This window comes from Rosa chinensis, chromosome 4 (assembly GCF_002994745.2).
Source record: "Rosa chinensis cultivar Old Blush chromosome 4, RchiOBHm-V2, whole genome shotgun sequence".
NCBI classification, from domain to species: domain Eukaryota; kingdom Viridiplantae; phylum Streptophyta; class Magnoliopsida; order Rosales; family Rosaceae; genus Rosa; species Rosa chinensis.
This window is the reverse complement of record NC_037091.1, coordinates 50634773-50656448: the sequence shown is the minus strand read 5'-3', so window position 1 is coordinate 50656448 and position 21676 is coordinate 50634773. Positions and strand designations below refer to the sequence as shown.

At 38.7% G+C, this 21676-nt stretch overlaps 1 protein-coding gene and 1 long non-coding RNA gene across 2 annotated transcripts; both read right to left on the bottom strand.

Moving 5' to 3' along the window:
* On the bottom strand, window positions 1–2288 carry LOC121052953. The gene is made up of 3 exons (XR_005810375.1): window positions 661–2288; window positions 345–456; window positions 1–195 (listed from the first exon to the last, which is right to left on the bottom strand). It is a non-coding gene; the product is annotated as an uncharacterized LOC121052953 (long non-coding RNA).
* Window positions 2289–13831: 11543 nt separating this feature from the next.
* LOC112199488 (FIP1[III]-like protein) lies at window positions 13832–15097 on the bottom strand. Its single transcript, XM_024340503.2, has 4 exons — window positions 14821–15097; window positions 14436–14608; window positions 14205–14331; window positions 13832–14002 (listed from the first exon to the last, which is right to left on the bottom strand). Exons 1-4 carry the CDS (start codon window positions 15013–15015, stop codon window positions 13889–13891), a joined length of 609 nt encoding a protein of 202 aa, XP_024196271.1. The 5' UTR covers window positions 15016–15097; the 3' UTR covers window positions 13832–13888.
* Between the last annotated feature and the right edge of the window lie 6579 nt (window positions 15098–21676).

Here is a 21676-nt window from a genome sequence, read left to right as displayed (position 1 = left end):
AAAAAAAAAAAGCATCAAATGTACTATAAATGTAGTATTTCTCAATCATCCATACACTAAAACACAAGAATAAAATTGAGAACAATATGAATTACTAAAGGCTGAACAACCTACTCTTCCTTGAACCTCTCTTCACTTCATCCAAGCTTTCAATATCCTTGTCAGAACAAACAATTTGAAAACAGGTAGAACAACCTACATGATCACACAAATTGAGCAGTAAGCACACCAAAGCACAAGACTCAGTGACATTAATTAATTGGAGATAATTCATATATGATCAGCGTTCTGGCTAACTAAACGACTACCAAACACAAACTAGTCTAAGTGGTAATGCACACAACCTGTAAGAGTGAAATATCTGAAGGAGCATGTGGCTACTGAGTGACTTTCACGAATGCAATTAGCTTCGAAAGCTTGTTCATATTCCGTTCCATATCTTAGCAAGAACCTCACCTAAATGTTAAACGAAGTTGTTATTATCTACTTTATAAGATTTAGCTATTGTTGCTGCAACTAGAATAAGACATAAACATCAATCAACTATCACATTTGTTTCCAGCATTGAATTCTTTTCTGCAACAACATCAACCATCTAAATGTCAACTAAATATGATACATACAAGAAACTGTAGAGAAAGACAAAAGAAAAAGACTTACATCTACATCTGAAGGTGGAAGAGTAGTGTAGGAACATAGTGTTCTGTCTTTGGTAGTTTTAAGCTATGAAGATTTCGAGTTGGGGATTTTGGTCCCACCAGTCTCCCATGATAGGAGTGTTCAGTATTAGCAAGGTTCCTCACAATGATAAAAAGCAACATTAGATAAAGCAGGATAATCCAGTGTTTCTAAATAAATATATCAGAAGAAAACATGAAAACCTTTTCAATAAGGTTGAGTAAGCCTCTTGGACTAAAGTTTAACTTTTAAAGCATGCTTTGCATGTATAATTTAACATGTTAAAGACTGAGGACTGACAAAAGTGTAGTAGCTTCTAATATCATTTGCTCTGTAACAAGATTGCTGCAAGTTTCAGAAATTTTCAGAAAACTGGTAGCAAAAAAGAAAAATTCACCAACAATCATCCTTTTAGTTCTTTCAAGCACAACTCTCCAGATTTAAACTAGATATGTAAAGCCACAATTTCGCAAAATTTCAAGTTATTCGGAGTTCAAATTAATGGACGGTCAAACAGAGATCCAAATTGATAGAAAATGCTGATTTCTGCAGAAATCCTGAAACACTGTGCTAATTTCAAAATATCATAAGAATCTCATTTCAACTTCATTTTGCATGAAACTAAGTTTAAAACGATCATTGAAGAATCTATTTTAAGGTTCCAAAAACTAAGATTAAAAGAAGAAGTATAGGTTTTTCGAAAATAATAGAGCAACCCACTAGTTCAGCTTGGTAGTTGCCTTTGAGGCATACTATCAAACACATGGTGTGCAATATTTGAACCTTAATCCATTTCAGTTATAAATATTCTAATGGAGTTACCAAAGCTAATTAATGGTCAAAAGTGTATTCCATAACAACTTTGAACACATGGACATAAATTTTAACACATATGGGTCTCACAATAACACTCATTAGGAAGAACAAAATCAATGATAAATTATACATACAAGCTTACTGTCTTGCTGAGCTCTCACTTTGATGGTGGGCTGATTTGAATCTTCCAACCAAGACACAATTTTAATCAACCCCAATGAAATTATTAAATGAAAGAAGAAACAAAGAGAGTACTTACAAGACCACAATTTTTCCATCTACGCATTCAACCCCAAACCAAGAGCAAGGGTCAATATCTCCATCTTTATCATTCCAATTCGACAAACCATCAAATGGGTCACTCACTACTCTCTCTCTAAAACTCCAAAGCCAAACCTGCACAAAGATACAACCTTTAAGCATTTTCCTTCACTTAGCAGGGGAGGACTTGGAGGCGGTGGATCTGGCTTAGGCGAGGAGCTGGGAGCTTCGATAGTTTAATTGGATAGCAGATTTACTTTTGAGTGGGACGCGGAGGTTGGCGTGGAGCCATGGACTTTCGATTTCTGGGAAAGAAGAAGACTGAGAAAATTGTGTTATGTTTGAGTGTTGGAAATTGATAAATGAAGTGGGAGACAAAAAGTTAGGCCTGGCAACGTGCGGGTACCGTGCGGGTTCTTAACGGGCCGACCCGATAAAAATCCATTAACTTAACAGGTTTTGCGGGCTAAACCCGGCCGGTTTGCGGGTTATCCGTTGGAACCTGTTAAAACCCGTTAACAGATTTTTTAATTTTTAATTTTTTAATTTTTTAATTTTTTAATTTTTTAATTTAGCTGATTGGGCATATGATTGCTATAACCAAAGAAAGCTCCATTTGCTACTGGACAGTGATGATGAAGCAATTGATGACATGAGGAAGATGGAGAAGTGTGTGATGACTGCATTATGGTGCATTCAACATGATCCATTGCTGAGACCCACGATGAAGGATGTCACACATATGTTCGAAGAAACTGTTGAAATCTCGATTCCACCAAATCCATCCTTTTAAATCTTGGAATTGTACCATATTCATAAGTGAAAAGGAAGAAAACCTTTTCATTTTTTCTGAAAGAAGCTAAGTTAACAAATGAATTATATTTACTACAACTGCAAGCAAATGAGTTTCACCTTTCAATTCTATGAACATTTTACCATAGCTCTCAATTATGTGAGCCAAATACTTCATTTAGTTTGCATTTGCAGATAATCAGAACAAAACGCATCATTCAATTAAAAGAGTCATTTTCACAAACACATGGAGGGCAACATCATCTCTCCAAAACCCATTTAATTAAGATCTCAAAAATCAAACAAGATATACAACCAAAGCTACTTCATCATTCTTCAAAACCAGATTTCTCAATCTAAATAAGCAAAAAACCAAATCTACATCTAATTATAGGTGCCAAAGCAGAGTGGATCAATATCAGCAAATCAACCAATAACTTGAAACCAGAACATCACTTACCAAACTTGAAACCAACCAATAACACATAACTCCCAGATTTGAATGAAGGAAAAAAAAAAGCCAAATCAACCAATAACTTGAAACCAACAGTAGGACTCAAGTCCTCAACCATCAAACATTAGTAGAAACTAGAAAGTTACTGAAACAAGTGGCTAAACACACAATCCAAAAGCCCAGTGCTTTGAAACTGAAACTGGGTTTTCCAATTTTGACTGATTGCATTGAAATCCAAGCTTGAAAAAGAAGCCGACTTACAGTTGGGGAGGTCTCGACGAAGGCAGTGCAAGAAGCTCAGATAGTGATTTGGGTTTTGGGTTTGGGGAGGTCTCGCCCAATGCTTCTCTGGGTTTTGGGTTTGGAGGCTGCTCAAAGAAAATAGAGATGGAGGCTGCTCTCAGCAACCGAAAGAGAGAAAAATAAGAAATGATTTTTAGTTAACGGGTTCAACGGGTAATAACGGGTTTAGCATAGCCCGGCCCGTTTATTTGAGGGTTTTTTACGTGCGGGCTTTTTTCAGCCCGGATTAACAATAGTGCTGGTTTGTGCGGGCTTTTAGCGTGTGGGTATAGTGCAAGTTTGCGGGTTGCAGGTCTAAATGCCAGGCCTACAAAAAGTCACTAGCCCTAGCCTAATTAAGTTGGCAAAGATGCGGGTAGTTGGATCTTTTTATTTTGTATTGATCAGACAACACATAAAGGAAGTTATGTTGTCTGATTTTGCACACATTAAATTTGAGCTGAGGTAGCATGGAGGGAAAGTTCCCGCCTATTTGCAATCAAAATATCAGTTTTGGTGCTAGTGATAGACATTTTTCATTTAGACAACACAAACAAATAATTACGTTGTAGGAGTCAAATACCAAGAGGTAGATTATCAAATAAAGTCAAAGTATGTTCCCGCTATGTGCAATGGTTTTGGCTCTAGGATAAACATGTTTCATTCAGACAACACAAATAAAGTTTTTATGTTGTAGGATCCTTAAATCATGACATATATATAGTACATATTTGGACCCAAATTTGTGTCAAGCTAGGAGGGAAATCTGCCGCTCTTTTTTTTATCATTCACACAACAAAATATTCTTGTTAGTGTTGTACAATCACCTTCTAAATAAAATCTTCAAAAATTTTATGGCCTTATACAACGTAAGGTTCTTAAATGTGTTGCATGATTGACTTTCTATCATAACACAACAACTTTTTTTTTTCGTTATGTAAAATTTGTTGTATATTGACGTTATTGGCCTAGTGAATCATCAAAGCCATAAAATTGGACTAAAATCAGCATTCAAAATGAAACCAAAATTTCATTGCATCAATATCATCCAAAAGACAATCCATCAGTTCCATAATTCTAAACCTAACATTGACATAATGATCGAGAGAACCAAAACACACCATCTTATCTCGATCATTTACCTAGCTTTGTCCAAAGATTCCTAACTTTTATTCCCAAATATCTACCACTTTTTCTTCTTTCTATACTCATGTGACCTAAAACAAAACAAAACACAATAAGTGAAGCATTAGGGATAATGAAGCTTTGAGACATAAATGAGGGATCTACCTTTAGAAAAGTAACCCTATTAAAATCTAGTTATGTCTACTGTAACGCCCCAAACTGCACCTCATCAGTTTGAGCACGTCACATTGCTACGTGTCTATAAGACATAAACTGAATGTACAATTTCACATCCTAAAAACCCGCAAGGCAGTTTTAAATAAATAGCTTTTCGTAAAACGCGTAGCGGAAATGTCGAAAATACTCTTTGAGATGAAAACTTTTAAAAACATTTAGCGAACTAGTCCGTCTAGAGTGTTTCTGATTCACCAGTAAAGTAAACAAGACTTAACACATTTTTGATACAAGATGGAACAAGGATGATCAAGTTCTAGATTAATGACTTTCAAGAAATTGAATTAGACTCGACACGGAACCTGATTTCCATTACAACTATTCGTCAAAGCTATTCCTGCGCACCCTGCTCCATCCACCAATCCCGTCACCAGTCACAATATCTGCATCCACTGTTGTAGGGGTGAGCTTTTGTCCTCGCTGCTCAATGGGAAATCTCATCTCAACTAGGTTTGAAAACAATAGAGTATTGCTTTGTGGCCACAATATAAAAACATACTCATGAATACCAGGTCATTTAAAGAATGACAAACTTTACAATATTTTCTAACTTGAAAACCGATGCATGATGTTTAAATAAATACGACGCCAAATCTAAGTATTACCTGATGGCCGGTCCCATAGACCCACTACACGACTTTACCTCAAATTAATTTATAACCAAGTAAGCATAGCGAGAGCGTCCACTACCTAGTTACACACACGTACCGAGCCCGTCATTATGATCAGAATACCTGGACGACCGGCGTAACTAACCCTCTGGAGGTTAAGGGGATCGAACCCAAGGAAGTCAGTGCCACCTTTTGCTCTCAAGCCATCACATCTCTCACGGTTTGAATAGTACGCATTGCATTTTAACATAACCAAACCACATAGACTTAACATGCATCATTTTATAAAAAAGCATAATATAATAAAACCACTAATCGAGGAGAGACCCCTACCTAGATTCCGATGCTTTTCTTCACGTATTCCAAGAGTCACGAACCTTCCATTCCTCGGGTAACTAGAGTCCTAGATTCCGACATAATTAATGTAAATAACCTTCCTTAAGGAAATAAAGACTCAATTTTGTTGATATATAGTCCGACCAGTTTTCCTAATCTGACCAAGATTTGACCGACCATAACTAACAACCTTTCCTTTCGACGCAATCCACCTTAGGTGGCGTCAATTTCAATTATCGTAATTTAGCATCCATATACAATAATTTAGACCGATTACGACCAAATTAGAACATTCCCGAAATCAATACAATATCACTTTCACCATAGGTGCACCCTTAAAATTACTAAGAATTACTAAGAATACCCACCCTACTTTCCTTTGCACAACTAATATTATTTCTCAAAACCATAATAGCCATTCAGTTATCTAATTCCACGTTTGGTAACCAATTAACCAAGAGTGGAACAAATAAAAGCGTTTGACCGAAATATAATCATACCAAATATAAATCCAACTTAATCAATCATAGAATAATTATTCCACCAAACTTCAATACACGGTGCTAGTGATCCAAATAGGAAACAGTACAACACGCAACTCTCATATTACACCTTAATTCCAATTTCTCTATTTTGACTTGGTCTACTCTATACTTTAAGGTCAGATAAGTTTCACCAAACCAATGGATTTCATATACCATGCATATTTGTTTCCAATGGAAAACATGCAGATAAAGAAAACATTGAAACTTCTCTCTCTCTGAAGGCACGGCACTCCCATCGATCAAGGTCGAGTCTTTAGCCGAGATCCTCTCGTCCGGCGGCACTTTGGGTCGGTGGGGCTTGCCTTGTCGTCGCTGGGAGGCTGCCAGACGAGTATTGATGGTCTAGGATTCCCTGTTTCATAGATTTGCAGTGGCTCGAGGTTTGTGTCTGATCTGGTCTTGCTTAGGTCGAAACCACCCTGTGGCTGGGGGAGTCGTGGATCTGCTTCAAGGGATGGTGCGGGCTGGTGCTTGTCTTCAGACAACGGCGGTAGTGCAGCTGTATCGTCGGGATGCAGTCGGTGCTCAAGGGACACAGGGATCCTTTCTTTTTGGATCGGGTCTGGTGTCGTTCGGGTTTTGTTCCCCTCGCAGTGGTGGCGGTGTGGTGTGGAAAGTGGTCCTTGAAGTGGCGGCGACTACATGGTGCAGGCGTGGCAGCGGTTGGCTTGCGATGTCCTCAACACAGAAAGGCGGAAGCTCAACAGGGTCGGGTCAGCTAGTTGGGCTTAGGGTTTTGCTCTTCTTTGGGCCAAATGGGCAGTTGGTTAGTTTTTATTATTTTCTAGTTCATTTAGGCCCCTTTTGAGGCATCTAGTGGTTTTTTTTTCCTACTTAGTTTTTAGCATTGGGTTTGGTCTTTGTCGATTTAATTCTCAGTGTCTCTAGCTAGCTGTACACCAATTGAGGTCTCTAGGCGGCTAGATTTACTGTTTTATGAGTTAGGTTGGGAGGACCGGGCCTTCTAGCACATCCGGAGTAGTACCAAAGGGGGATCTCGCTTTGTCTACGTACTTGATTGTACAATGAGTATGTCTATTTTCTATGTACCACTGTGGGTACTACTACTATCTTCTTGTCTGTCTAGATGGCAGCGGAAAGGTATGTAACGGCCTATTCTAACTTCTGATGAATATATTTTCGCCTACTGACTCTATTTCAAAAAAAAAAAAAATTGGAAAACATGCAGATCGAAATATCAGTCACAACAATAACAATCCAAGTTGGTCTCCCACTTACCTTATAAATTCTTTACATTAAACTTTTCCTTCTTGCTGCGTTGTTGGATTAGAAGCAGCAGCACGCCTTCTTCTACTTCTGGTTCCTTCTCTCATCCAATTCAAGACTCCATTGGAGTTAGCGTCAACTTGTTATCCAACTCCACCCATTGAACTCACCCAAATTTCCCGTTGATTAGCAACCAAAAGCCAAATTTAAAAACCCAATGTCAGACTCATTTCTTTAATAAATTAAAGCTTAAACACCAGATGGGTTCCCAGACGTATACCTTACAACTCAGAGAGGTCTGGGTCTTCTTCCTTAAAGCCCACGAACAAAGGAACATACTCAATCGGTTCCATCATGCTCGTCACCGGTAACCGAATTATCAACAACAATCAGAACCCAAATTTCTCTTTAAACCAAAATCCAAAATAGATGGCTTTGCCTCAGAACAACGACAGAAGGAAGATGACTATATTGCAGAATCTTTATCTTTTGGGAGATTTGGAACTTGTAAAGAAAGCTAAAATACTTGTTGCTAGTGGCATTGAAGGAAAAGGTAAATACTAATAATTTGGCTTTATAATTGCGATAGATTTTGATGTGCAGTACGTACGTAGGGAGAGCACCTTACGTAATTAAGCCTATTAGGAAAGTTATAACGCCCTGGAAAATCCAAAGCCTTCGGGCTTCGATTCTCTCTTCTAACTCCATGCATGGATGATCCATGACCAGAGGCATGTCAGCGCTAGAAAAAGGATTCAAACAAGGGTGGTCCGCCTTCGTGTCTTGCCGTACGGTGGAGAACTGTCCGGGTCACCATCGCGGGTCGTCCAGCTATGAGAAACGGGTCGGGCCTTTTGATCTCCTCCACTATCCTTCTGGATCAATCTGGCGCGTTGACCCAATCAGAGGAATATTTATACCCAGAAATCCAATTTAACTCAAGGGCTGAGATTAAGCAGTGGATAGATCGACGACTAGAATTGCACTCCAATAATTTCCTTTTATTTAAATGAATTTTCATAATTCGCAAACTTCGGAAATTCAAAATAAACACTTCCGGTGTCGCATAAATTCTCCTAAAATTATTACGAACTTGTTGTATCGTGTACTTTGTTATCACACTCTTAAACCAAAAATTTCATTTTATGAAAAATTTTGAAAAATAATCTCGAGCACCTCTATTAATTATCGAGATCGTAAATTAATTTCTCAATGATCTCAACTCAGCTCGATAATTTTTCCGGGGCTCACAGTCTAGATATTCAACAAGTCCACATATTATAGAAGTTAAGTGGACACATCATCCACATTAGAGCATTCCTCATTTCTAGTCGACATATTCCATGACTCTTTTCCGATACCTTGTCAAGAGGCGTATAGTTCTAAATACCTCATTGTTATGTGATTTATTAGTTACTTATTAAATTTAGGATGCGCTTAAAGTTTGTACAGAGGCACTAGGGTTTTTTGTGTAGAGAAAACTTGGGATATTCTATTAATTAAATTACTCTTAAATAATGCAAAATTTTTGTGATTAGATATCATAGATCACCGCCCCTAATGTATATGGGAACCCAACTATCAAAAGATGGTTGGCGTTCAACAACACTATCTTCTATCTGAATTGCTTTCCCTTTTGGCTGAAATAATCAAAAGCCAAATAATAATTATCTCGGACCAAGTATCTGAATACTAATTTGGGAATAACAAGAAAGTATATCACATGTATAAAAGAGGAGGATAAAGGAGTAGAAAAGAACACTTCAATTCAGGGTTAATTCGATGATTAATATTCATCCCACAATGGGGGTATATATACGAGTACAAAGGAGTAGTCTAACTCTAATAGGAAACAATCTTTCTATAATTACAGGATTTTCTATAATCACAAGATATACGAATTAAATAAGAATCCTAATTAAATACGGATTTACAGCGATTCTGCACTCCCCCTCAAGTTGGTGCATAGATGTCTATCATGCCAACTTTGTCGAATATCTTCCTAGACACTCCTTTAGTGAGAACTTAGTGAGAACATCAGCTAATTGCTCCTCTGAGTTTACAAATGGAAAGCGAATAACCTTTCTGTCAAGATTTTCTTAATAAAATGACGGTCAACCTCCACATGTTTTGTTCTATCATGCTGAACTGGATTATGTGCAATCTCAATGGTAGCTCTATTATCACAATGCAAATCCATAGGCCGTTTAAGCTTGTAACCCAGATCTTTCAGGACATTACGGATCCATAACATTTCACAAACTACATATGCCATACCTCGAAATTCAGCTTCTGCACTGGCAACGACTTTCTGGTTTTTGCTACGCCAAATGACAAGGTTCCCTCCAACAAAAATAAAGTACCCAGATGTAGAATGTTTGTCAGTTTTATCACCAGCCCAATTTGCATCCGTATATCCAACAACTTCAAATTCATCTTTTTTCTCAAACAGTAACCCTTTACCTGGCGCCATATTCAAGTATCTCAAAATATGAAAGACTACATCTATATGCTCTTCACTAGGACAATGCATAAACTGGCTAACAACACTCATAGCATAAGCAATATTTGGTCTAGAATGTGAAAGATGATCAACCTTCCTACAAGATGTTGATACCTCCCTTTATCAGTTGGAACTTGATCAGGATAAATACCAAGTCTGTGATTCATTTCAATGGGTGTCTCCATTGGTCTGCAGTCTAGCATCCCCGTTTCAGCAAGTAAATCAAGAACATACTTCCTTTGTGAAAGCAAAACCCCCTTCTTAGACCTTGCAACTTCAATACCCAGAAAATACTTCAGTTGTCCCATATCCTTCATTTCAAACTCCTATGACAGATATTTTTGCAATTCATTAATCTCTTTTGGATCATCCCCTGTAACAATCATGTCATCAACATACATAATAAGAGCTGTAATCTTACCATTCTTGCATTTAATAAACAAGGTATGGTCATAATTTCTCTATCTGTACCCAAAGGGTTTCATGGACTTTGAAAATTTTCCAAACCAAGCTCTTGGAGATTGCTTCAGGCCATACAAAGATTTCTTCAATTTACACACATTGCTAACGTCACTTGGGTAATTCTTAACACCTGGAGGCACATCCATGTATACTTCTTCCTCCAAATTCCCATTAAGAAACGCATTCCTCACATCAAACTGGTGCAAGGGCCAATCTTTGTTTGCTGCAAGTGAGATTAGAATCCGGACTGTATTGATCTTTACTACAGGTGCAAAAGTCTCATCATAATCAATCCCATAGCGTTGTGTATATCCCTTGGCAACCAACCTCGCCTTGTATCTATCAATAGTTCCATCAGCATTAAGCTTCACAGTAAACACCCAACTACATCCTATAGTCTTCTTCCCAGTCGGCAGAGGTACTAACGCCCATGTTGCATTCTTTTGAAGAGCTTCTAATTCTTCATTCATCGCCTTTGTCCATTTTGGATCCGTCAATGCATCCTGCACGTTACTAGGAATAGATATAGTAGATAATTGATCAACAACAAGTGCATATGACCCAGACAACCTATGGTTAGACATGTATTTAGCTACAAGATATTTAGCTTTGGCTTTGATGTCTGGCTCATATTGTTTCTTAGGAATACCCTTGGTAACCCTTTGTGATTTCCTAGAGTCAATATTATCTACCCCGGATAATTCATTCGAAATTAAAGGTACCTGAGGAGGAACATTCGCATCAAATTCTTCAGTTGATGATGTAGAGAGGGGGAAAAACTCTGATAGATGAGAACTCTGAATTATATTCTTTTCATTGGGTGTATCACAGTTGGGCAGGTCAATGGGTAATTCGTCAGCTTGTGATGTTTCATATATTCCAAGACGCATTGAAGCATCGTTGTCACTTTGGGGATGCATGTTGACGTCGTTGTCACTTTGGGGATGCAAGTTGACGTCATTGTCACTTTGGGGATGCAAGCTGACGTCTTGGCGTGATGCGTCTGTCATGTTCAACAGATCATGACGTCGGCTTGGTTCAAGGGATGGTCCTACACCACATATGTCCTGGTAAGTTAGGGATCCCACTGGTCCACCTCCAATAAATTCAATGTCCCTAGATTCTTTTTCTTTTTGTTTCCTACAGTCCCAATTTCAGTTTCACTGTCAACTGGTGCTAGAGAATTCCCAACTCCAAATCTTGATTCAAATGTTTCTAATTCTTCAAATTCAAATAAATCTCGAGGATTTCCTTCATAACCTCTCTCCCCCTGAAGGGAAGACTCCGAAACTCCCCCTGAATAATAAGGTTCAGATTCACAAAAAGCAACATCAAGAGAGACATGTATAGTGCCAGTAAGAGGATCATAACATCGATAACCCTTCTGGAATTCAGCATAATCAACAAATATACACTTACGGGCACGGGGATCAAGCTTGCTGCGTTGAGGCTTGGGAATATGAACATAAGCTGTGCACCCAAACACCCGGGGCTCCAAATTAGGCATAGAAGGGATGGTCAAAAGTGTATGAAGCTTCTGATGAGGATTCTGAAACTCAATCACCCGTGAAGGAGTACGGTTGATAAGATATATTGTTGATTTCACTGCTTCTCCCCAATAGGACCGAAGTACATTCATGCCAAACAAGGAAGCACGAACAACTTCCATCAACTGTTTGTTCTTCCGTTCTGCTAAACCATTTTGTTGAGGAGTATAAGAATTGGAGGTTTGATGATGAATTCCATGTGACCGGCAAAACTCAATCATAGGGCCATTCACAAACTCTCCACCATTGTCAGACTAAAACACTCTAATGGATTGTTGATACTGAGTTGCCACCATTTTGTGAAATTCGGTAAACATTCTAAATACATCACTCTTATTCTTCAGTAATGACACCTATGTCATGCGAGTGCAATCATCAATAAGCATTACAAAATACCGAGCTCCAGAAAGAGAATGAATTTTCGCAGGACCCCAGTCATCATAATGAATCTTCATAAAAGGAACATGACTTTTATTAAGACTTGATGAATATGAAATATGGTGACTCTTGGCCAATTCACAAATTTCACAATGAATCCAAATCATTGACAACTGAAACAAATGAGGTTGCAGCTTCTTAAGATAACTAAATGATAGATGACCTAAACGGAGATGCCATAACCATACAGCTTCCTTCGCATTCTCTACCCCTTTGATCTGATTAGCTTGTCCCAAAAGATGCTTCTGTTTCTTTCCAGTCTTTGTCAGATCCAGGTAGTATAATTTCCCCTTTCTAACACCATAACCAAGAATCCACTGAATCAGAATGTCCTGAAACACACAGAAAGACGGATAGAAGGTCACAATACATGCAAGAGCTAAAATAATTTGACCAACAGACAGGAGATTATAAGCTAGTGATGGAACAACTACGACAGATTCAAGGGTTAAGGTATCAGATAAAGCAATAGAACCTTCTCCGGTGACCAGAGTTGGAGTACCATCAGCAGTAGAGACAACATTTTGAGGGGAACATCTAAGGTTTTTCACAAGACTAGGGTCATTGGTCAGATGCACCTGTATCAATTATCCATGTACTATTAAAAGTAACCTTACGCTTCATACCTGACTGCGCTATATTAGCAGAGGCATTGTCTAGGTAAACTTCCTCTGTAGAAGCAACAACGGCCTTGCCCAGATTCTTTCGTTGTTTCTTGGTGAAGTCCCACCAATTAGGGTAACCAATCACTTCATAGCACCGTTCCTTGCTATGACCTAATTCCCCACAGATAATGTACTTTTTGTTTGCAAATGGATTTGGTTTACCTAGAGGACGGCGTGGAGAAGGTCTTGAGAAGCCTGGAGGAGGTCCCTGTTTGCGTTGAGCCATAACAGAAAATTCGGTAGTTACTGAATACCCCATAGCCTGTTTCTTTGATTGCACCATTGAGGAATTGAGGATTTTCGCAGGATTGGATTTTCTAGGGTTTCAAGATGGATATGAATGTTTTGGAAAAAAAGAAGAAGGTTTTTTTCTCTTCTTTTTCCTAAAAATTGTAGGGTGATGGTGGTTTGAAATTCAGGGATGGGTTGATTTCAACGGTGGTGGTACGCAGCGGTTTGTGGTATTTTTCGGGATTCAGGATTCAAAGGATGCAGCGCAAGTTCAAAAGATTGAACCTGGCTCTGATACCAAGTAGAAAAGAATACTTCAATTCAGGGTTAATTCGATGATTAATATTCATGCCACAGTGAGGGTATATATACAAGTACAAAGGAGTAGTCTAACTCTAATTGGAAAAAATCTTTCCACAATGACAAGATTTTCTATAATCACAATATCCTAATTACATACGGATTTACAGCTATTCTACAAAAGATAGATCAATTCAATTCTGATATACTAGTTCCAATTGTCTCACTCTGCAATCATAAACTGTTGATGACGGAGGAGCATATGCCCATAATCCAGCATAATTCATTTCTTTCCTGGGTGAATCTGCCATACTCAGATCCAGCTTGTTTAGCCTATTTTATGTAGAAATGATACGATTGGAAATGTCAACACCAAAAACTTTAAACAATTTTGTGGTAATATGATAAGACTCCAAAAAGATTCAAATAGACCTGATAAAATTTTGAAGAGCCAGGCATGCCATACTGTGTGGATTTTAGCTGCCGAAGTTGTTCCTGCCATCATTTAAGCATTAGGATTCAATTCAATAAAGTGCAGTATTGCAGAAAAGCAGTATCAACCAGTTGGCCATAAGGCCAAAGCATTTACAGTTTACCCACAAGTTACTCTGCATAGAAAGTTTATGAAAATAATTTGCAAACTGCCAGAACACATAAATGAGAGATTTAAGCATGGAATCAGCACTACTTCACTTACCAGGGAGTTGCAGTACTCTTTCCAGCTGTCCTCGTTCAAATCAAAATTGAAGTAATCTATTATATCAACTTCAGGACACCTCCATGACTTCTCCTCAAATGATTCAATATCCACGTCCAGTATGGTCCTGTAAGAAAGAAAACAGGGCATGCTTTCAGTCAAAATTTAACACAGTACTATTCAAAAATCATTTTATGCTCTATAGGCCAACTTTTGGACGCATTTACTAACCTATACCAAGGAAGTCGAAAACCATATCTATTTCGAATCACCACTGGATTTGGTGTATCACGAACACGACTACTCTGCGACTGGTCTACTCCAAACGGCATGGACGACACCAAATCCACAGACTCATTGGCTTTTCCATTGCTTGGACAAGTAAATCCTTGAGTCCATACATACTACACAAACCAGTGAAACCACCCACGATCTCTCATTTAGAAAAGTAACAAGGCTAAGCAAAAGAAACACAACAAGGTAACTATTTTCACATGGAATAAAATCATCAATTTGAAGTTGACATGCCTAAACACCAAGAATACTAATTATAATCCAAATTCAGTTCTATCATCATAAAAGTCTCTAAAACCATAGATTGAAAGTAATAGAATACCTTGCAATCTTTCATGGGCACAAGAGCATCCTCATCCTCATCTTCATATTCATCAATCCTCATGCCCCCTCCACCTGAAACCGAAAAGGGAATACCTTTACAGCCCCCATTGTTCAAAACTATATTCAGGTCCTCCTCACTGTCACTGTCACTGTAATCCTCATCCTCATCCGAACCCGAAACTTTACTACCCATTCCTCTTTGGGTTTCTCAGAATCGGAGACGAAACCCTCGCCGGAGCAAGTGTCGCCGTTCTTTGCAATGTTGTTACTATAATTTCTATCTTCTTTGGGTTCGTATAGAACTTAGCAAAGTCTGATACGCCATTGATGGCTGAAGCGGCCTGCGCTTCGACATCAGTGTAGATGTCTCCAAAATCGTCGTCCAAATCTGCCATGGCTTAAACCCCAAGAATTGAAATGAAGATGGGAAATTGTTGATAGGGTTTAAGGGTGAGAGAAAGGATGTTGCGGAATGCTAAACCCCCTATAGACCCCCTTCCACTGTTCTAAAGCCTAAAACCCTACTCACTGACAGGTAATGGCGTTTTTTTAATTTTTTTTAATTTTTTTTAGAAGAGAAGGTAACGGCGTTAACTACTGCATTATGTTTTAACGGTTGTCTCTCTCTCTTCTTTTTTTTTTTTCCTTTGAATAACGGTTAAAACAAAAAGAGGTTCTATTCATACCTCCAGTTATATCAACCTCACAAATTTTTGTAAAAATTAGTTTCCCTTCCATTCTGCCCCTCTAGAAAACTATGTAGAGAAAAAAAAAAAGTAATTCAACCGTGTCTTCATCTCCTCTCTCTCTCACGTCTAATGCTCTAATCAGTACACATCTAATTAGGCCTTATTAAAAAGCCAGCGGATCAAGTGGGCCGATGGAGGCTCGCCAGCCCTGAGGGCTAAAAACTCGACCCGGCCCGTTAAAAAGCCCGCAAGGGTGGGTAGTGGGCAGGCTCGCCAAATGCCATCAAAAACCAGACCCGTCCCGTAGGCCAGGCTCGCCAAAGGCTGTGCCGACCCAAAGGGGTATACCACAGCGCCGTAATATTAAGCCAATAGGAACTCGATACGTAGTAGACGTACCGTAGACCTACCAACTTAATATTACAAGGCCTTTTGAAAATGCAATTTTTAGAAAATAGGAAACCAAGAAAAACTTTTAAGAAAGGACTTTAAATCAACAATCCAATACACAAATTAACAAGTATGAAAATGCTTAAAAAAAAAAGGGCAAGTGCACTGTGGCCTTAGGGCTTACGTCATAACTGAAATGAAAGGAGTTCAACAATAACAATAAAATAAAGGGGTGAGGCGCACTCCTAGGTAGGCGGACCTCACAGAGTTCAACATTGAAAGAAAAGCGAGTAAATCGATGGAATACCAAAAGAGAAGAACTTGAACAGGAACAGCAACACACGAATTCGGACAACGACCCACTTCTAATCCAAATCGTTCGGAATGACCTCGTTGTAACTTGAAATGTAGGGGTGAGCATTTCGTCCTCGCTAGGCCAATAGGGGCTGACCCAACCTTAGTTAGGTTTGAAAACTATAAGTAAAACATAGCTACTAAAATATAGGTTGCGTGCATTTGTAAAATCAAGTAAACAAATGCAAGCAAAAACAATCACAGTTGTTTCGTTTCAGGAAATCATATGCAGCATGCTTCACACAACTTGGAGCTCCGAGATACTTACCTGCCGGCTAAACTAAAATAAATCGGTGATCGACCTAATTTGTCATCCTTCGAGAACTGGCCAACTACTCTATAGTCTTTATGGCTACAAGTAGCAAAAGTGTCAATTTCCTGGCTCTGAGTCTCCTATGACTGGTTCACTGTCTGTACTCACCTTTCTTAGACAAACATAGGAGCACAGCCCCCTCTAAAGGTTCACGGTTATCAACACCGTGCGATCCCTAGGAATCTACGCGTCTAGGTCCCATTCACTTTCAGGTCACAAACACAAACATACAAAAGGGTACAGTATCTCAACATGCAAGTCTAGCCTCGATTTTCGCAATCAACAATCATCAGTTATGAAAACATAGGTATCACGAGGCATCGACTAATGAACAACCAAAAACATAGTTGCAGGCAACATAATATTATACTAGAACATTTCACATATATCGAAAAGCCTCTAACAAGGAAGGGACAGCTCATCCTACCTGGAAAATACTGGCGTACTCCACACTCTGATGCTTTCCGCTTAAGCTTCCTTAACGATCGTGTTTCCTGAACCATTACTTAGTTTGTAAGTAATTATCCACGTAAACATTATGATCAACTTTAAGTAACCACGCACACTAAATCCTTTTTATTTCAATGAAGCCATTAATTATTTGTTTCAACCTTTACCAATTTGGGAAACTACTTCTTTCTTAAAAAGAAAACGTCCTTTTCGCTCCGCTAAACTTTCGCCAATCCGAGCGACCAAAGTCGAGTCGATCCTCACGTTTTACGAGGTCGGTCAACCCTGGTCAACTCTCAGAGTTGACTTTTGACTTTGACTTCTGACTCTTGACCTAGTATTCCTTTATTTATCATTATTTATTATTTATTAAAAATAAATAAGCAGATAATTCTTATTTATTAAAAATAAATAAGTAAATAATTATAAATAAAGTTTTACTTTTACTTTTACCCATTTACTTCTCCTTTTTCACCTTTTCACTTTTACCATGACTTTTACCTTAACACTTTCACTTTTATCTTTTACCTCCTTTTTACCGAATTTACCTTTACTTTCACCTTCTTCACTTTTTACCACTTTACCACAGTAAAACTCATTTAATCTAACTTTTACCATTTTCTTTATTTTCCTTTTCTTCCAAAAACAAATCCATTTCTTTTCTTCTTTATTTTCTTTTTCTTTTGGCCAAAACTACACAACAACAATCACCAAATCTTCAACACCAAAATTCCAACACTTTGAAAATTATGCTAATAAAATCTTACTAATTAAACCATCCTCAAATCTCTATTTTTCACAATTTTTCCAACAACAACAATAGCTCAACATAATCAAAATCAACCAAATAAATTCCAAAAATTCTAAGGGTTTGTCCAAAACCCATTCCTTACCCTTTCTTCTTCAAAAATCACGGCCTATTTGCTCTGCTAAAAATAACACGCAATTTAAAACCCTTTTTGTTGTCAAGTTGTAGTAGTGAAAGTAAGGGATCGTTCTACGCCAAGGATCAAGGGTTTACCTTCAATTTATGTAACCTACAAAACAAAATAAACTAGAAACTATAATAAAACAAATTTAAAAACACAATTGGGGGATTGTTGATTAATTTTGCTGAAAATAAAGTAAGAACAAAAGATGAAACTAAAGTAAAGTCTGTGAATATGATGATGAGCAGTTAGGAGTTCGTTATCCACCACTGTGACCATCCATCTTCAAGCAACATCCACCGTGCCTCTTCACTCTCTTTTTCTGCGACTTTGCCCTTTTATTTTCAATATGTTACTGTGTGTTTACCTTAGAACAATGAGTAGCTAAATACTTTTGTGTTAGGGGCTAGTTTGAAGCCCTAAACTATGGTTCAAGTTTCATAATAAATTTCTATGTTTTAGTTTGAGGCACGGTGGATGTTGCTTGAAGATGGATGGTCACGGTGGTGGCTGATGGTGACTTTGGTGGCTTCTTTTCCTTATGCTTGTATGGAGCTTCGAAAATCAGAGAGCTAGGGTTATTTTGAGGCGTGAAATCTGTATGATATGGTCTCTTTTTGACGCCAAGAAGCCTCCTCTTTTATTGTTTACAAACCCCTAACTTTTCTCTTCAAAACCGGGTTGAGTTCTTCTTATTCTTCTCCAACTCCACTTGCTTGGCTGCCACACAATCTTCTGAACCTTCCTTAAGTCTTTCTAATAGTCTTTTGATAAGTATAATGCAGCAAAAATCCAATAAAATTCGTCCCAGAATCTGCCAAGAATATCTTCAGAAAATATAACCTTTAATTCACTTTCCTTTCTCAACTAGGACTGATTTCCCTCTCCATGTTTGACAAGGGTTCCCAGCAGATTCGAAGGTGATATTCTGCCACATAATACTTCTGATGTCACCCTTAAAAACCGTGCAAAAACCTTCTAGAAATCTTCTTGAAACGTGGCCCAACAACGGTCTTGAAAATGCTTCGCATAAAGACTTGTCAGAAATTCCAGATTTTCCTTATCCTCTGATCATATTTGCAGCATCGTAACTTCTTCATTACACCACCTTTCTGGATGATTCTTGATTCTATACTGCTCTAAAACATATATTCTTAAATTCTGGGTAGAGAAATTCATGATTATCATCCCGTAAGTCCAGTATAAAAGTCCTTGAAAAAGCTTCCTGAAAAGCTGATGGAAACAGTCTTCTCGAGGAACCAACTTTGAGCACAGACTCCGGCTTCCTCCTTATCATTCTGGACCAACTCTTTGTCTTCAGTTATAGTAGAACATGTGATCTTCAAATCTTGCCAGGCCTTTCTTCATAATTCCACTCGAAGGTTCTTCAAAACAGCTTCCCAATACAGAAGAAAATAAGACAGACTCTTGTACTCTGTTTTCTGCTTCTCTGCAACTGTTTTTCACGGCAACTCTCTCCATCTACTCTTGAGTTTTATGACCAAATGAATGATCAGACTCCATCCTTTGCATCACTAATTCATGTGAAGTGCCTTGATTGTCCCACAATAGCTCTCTTTTCTCCTTAACTGCTTCTCAAAGTACCTAAGAAAATAACAAAGTTAAATTGATCTTTTTAAAGAATAAACTAAGCAAAAGTATAAAGGTTTGAACTATAAATTCGATGCATTTTATGCTCCTATCACTATTCCTTCTGCTTGGCCTTCTTCACCTACAAATCCGTCCAACATCATCATCTCAACCAAAAAACTCGAAAACAAGGTTGCATGGGTAGATCCTTACCAAAAATCCTTGCCAAACCCATAGCCTAGCTTTATGGTTTAAGGAGAAATCGGGTTCATGCATCAAAAATCAAAATGGAAATCAAAAACTCGAATTTGATAAGAAAGATGTATAGATCGAAGGAATAGAGGCTAGATTAGGATGGATATTACCTTGATTTAAACTTGGAAAGAAGAAAGCACAAAAACCCCCAAATTAGCTTCGGGTTCTAGGGTTTTTGGAGGATTAAATGGCCAAATTTCTTGATTTTGGTTGGAGAAATGGAAAGAGGGGATGAAGAGAAGAAAATCTGGAAATTTTGGTTGAAATCCGGGTTTCGGTGACGGCGACGACCGGCGGCGGCGATTTCCGGCGAGAATGAGGAGAGAGAAGCTCTCGGGTAGAGAGAGAGAGCTGAAGTGAAAAATGAGAGGGTTGAGGCTAGGGTTTGAAGAATGTTTTCCTTAAATACCTCTCCCAATTTAATTGTGAAAAGTCTAATTCGCCCCTCCTTTTGGGCCAAGTGGGCTTGGGGCTGCTCCGTTTTATTTTTCCCTTAATTTTCCTGAAGCTCACTCCGAAAATGCATCTTCAAACATCCTTATTTCTCCGACACTTTACCGAATCCTGTCGGGAAAATTTTCCGGGCTTGTCCTAAGACTCGATACTTTAAAAATACTTTTCTAGACCCAAATTGGATTTTCTCTAATTTTTTAATCCTTTAAATGGCCTCAAAGTTTTAACCTAAGCGCGAATACTTGTGTACCTTACGAATACGTAGTTTCATACGTTATACGACAAATTAAAATAAACAATAAAAAGTACGGGGGTCTAAACTCTACCCCCTTAAGAAATTTCATCCTCGAAATTTGTACCTGGTTAGCTGAAAAGGTGGGGGTGCTTCTCACGCATCTCTGCCTCAAGTTCCCGAGTAACCTCCTCCTTTTTTTGGTGTGTCCATTGAACTTTCACCAATGGAACCTCGCGGTTCCTTAGCTGCCTGGTACTTTGTGCTAAAATCTGTATAGGCTCTGTCTTGTAGGTGGCATCACTTTGCAGTGGCAAGTTTCTCCAAGTAATGACTTGCTGGATCTCTGGCGGACTCTTCTTAAGTTGAGACACGTGAAACACGTTGTGGATATGCTCTAGTTCTGGTGGCAAATCTACCCGATAAGCCATGTTCCCAATTCTTTGGACTATCGGAAAAGGTCCAATGTATCGGGGTGCCAACTTTCCTTTGACCCCGAACCGACTGATTCCCTTCCGAGGTTTCACCTTGATATAAACAAAGTCCCCTACTCCAAACTCTAGGGGTCTCCTACGCGTGTCTGCATATGATTTATGTCTACTCTGGGCTACTCTTAATTTCTCTTTAACCACTTGAATCCTTTCAGTGGTTTCCTAAACTAAGTCAGGTCCTAGTAAAGCCCATTCTTGTGCAACAGCCCAACACGTAGGCGACCTACATGGTAGTCCATAAAGTGCTTCAAACGGTGCCATGCCTATGCTACGGTGATAACTATTGTTGTACGTAAACTCTGCGAGTGGCAAACAGTCATACCACTTCTCTCTGAAGTCCAATACTCAAGCTCATAGCATATCCTCCAAAGTCTTGATGGTGCGTTCAGATTGTCCGTCAGTCTGAGGGTGGTATGCCGAACTCAAAATTATCTGTGTTCCAAGCTCTTCTTGAAGCTTCTTCCACAACCTCGATGTGAACCTTGAATCTCTGTCAGAGACGATAGTCTTCGGAACTCCGTGTAACTTGATGATGATGTCGATGTACAGTCCCGCAAAATACTCTACAGGTGAGTCCATCTTCACTAGTATGAAGTGGGTGGATTTGGTTAGTTGGTCAACTACCACCCACACTCCGTCGTGTCCTCGTGACGAGCGTGGTAATCCGGTGACGAAGTCCATGGTGATGTCTTCCCACTTCCATACTGG

Bases quoted from the DNA above. Each gene is read 5' to 3' on its own strand.
- LOC112199488 (XM_024340503.2), bottom strand. From the start codon at position 15,015: ATGGGTAGTAAAGTTTCGGGTTCGGATGAGGATGAGGATTACAGTGAC. The intron at 14,332-14,435 runs GTTAGTAAATGC...TCTTTCTTACAG, and splicing joins TTTCGACTTCCTTGGTATAG to GACCATACTGGACGTGGATA. The intron at 14,003-14,204 runs GTAAGTGAAGTA...AAATGATGGCAG, and splicing joins AAGAGTACTGCAACTCCCTG to GAACAACTTCGGCAGCTAAA.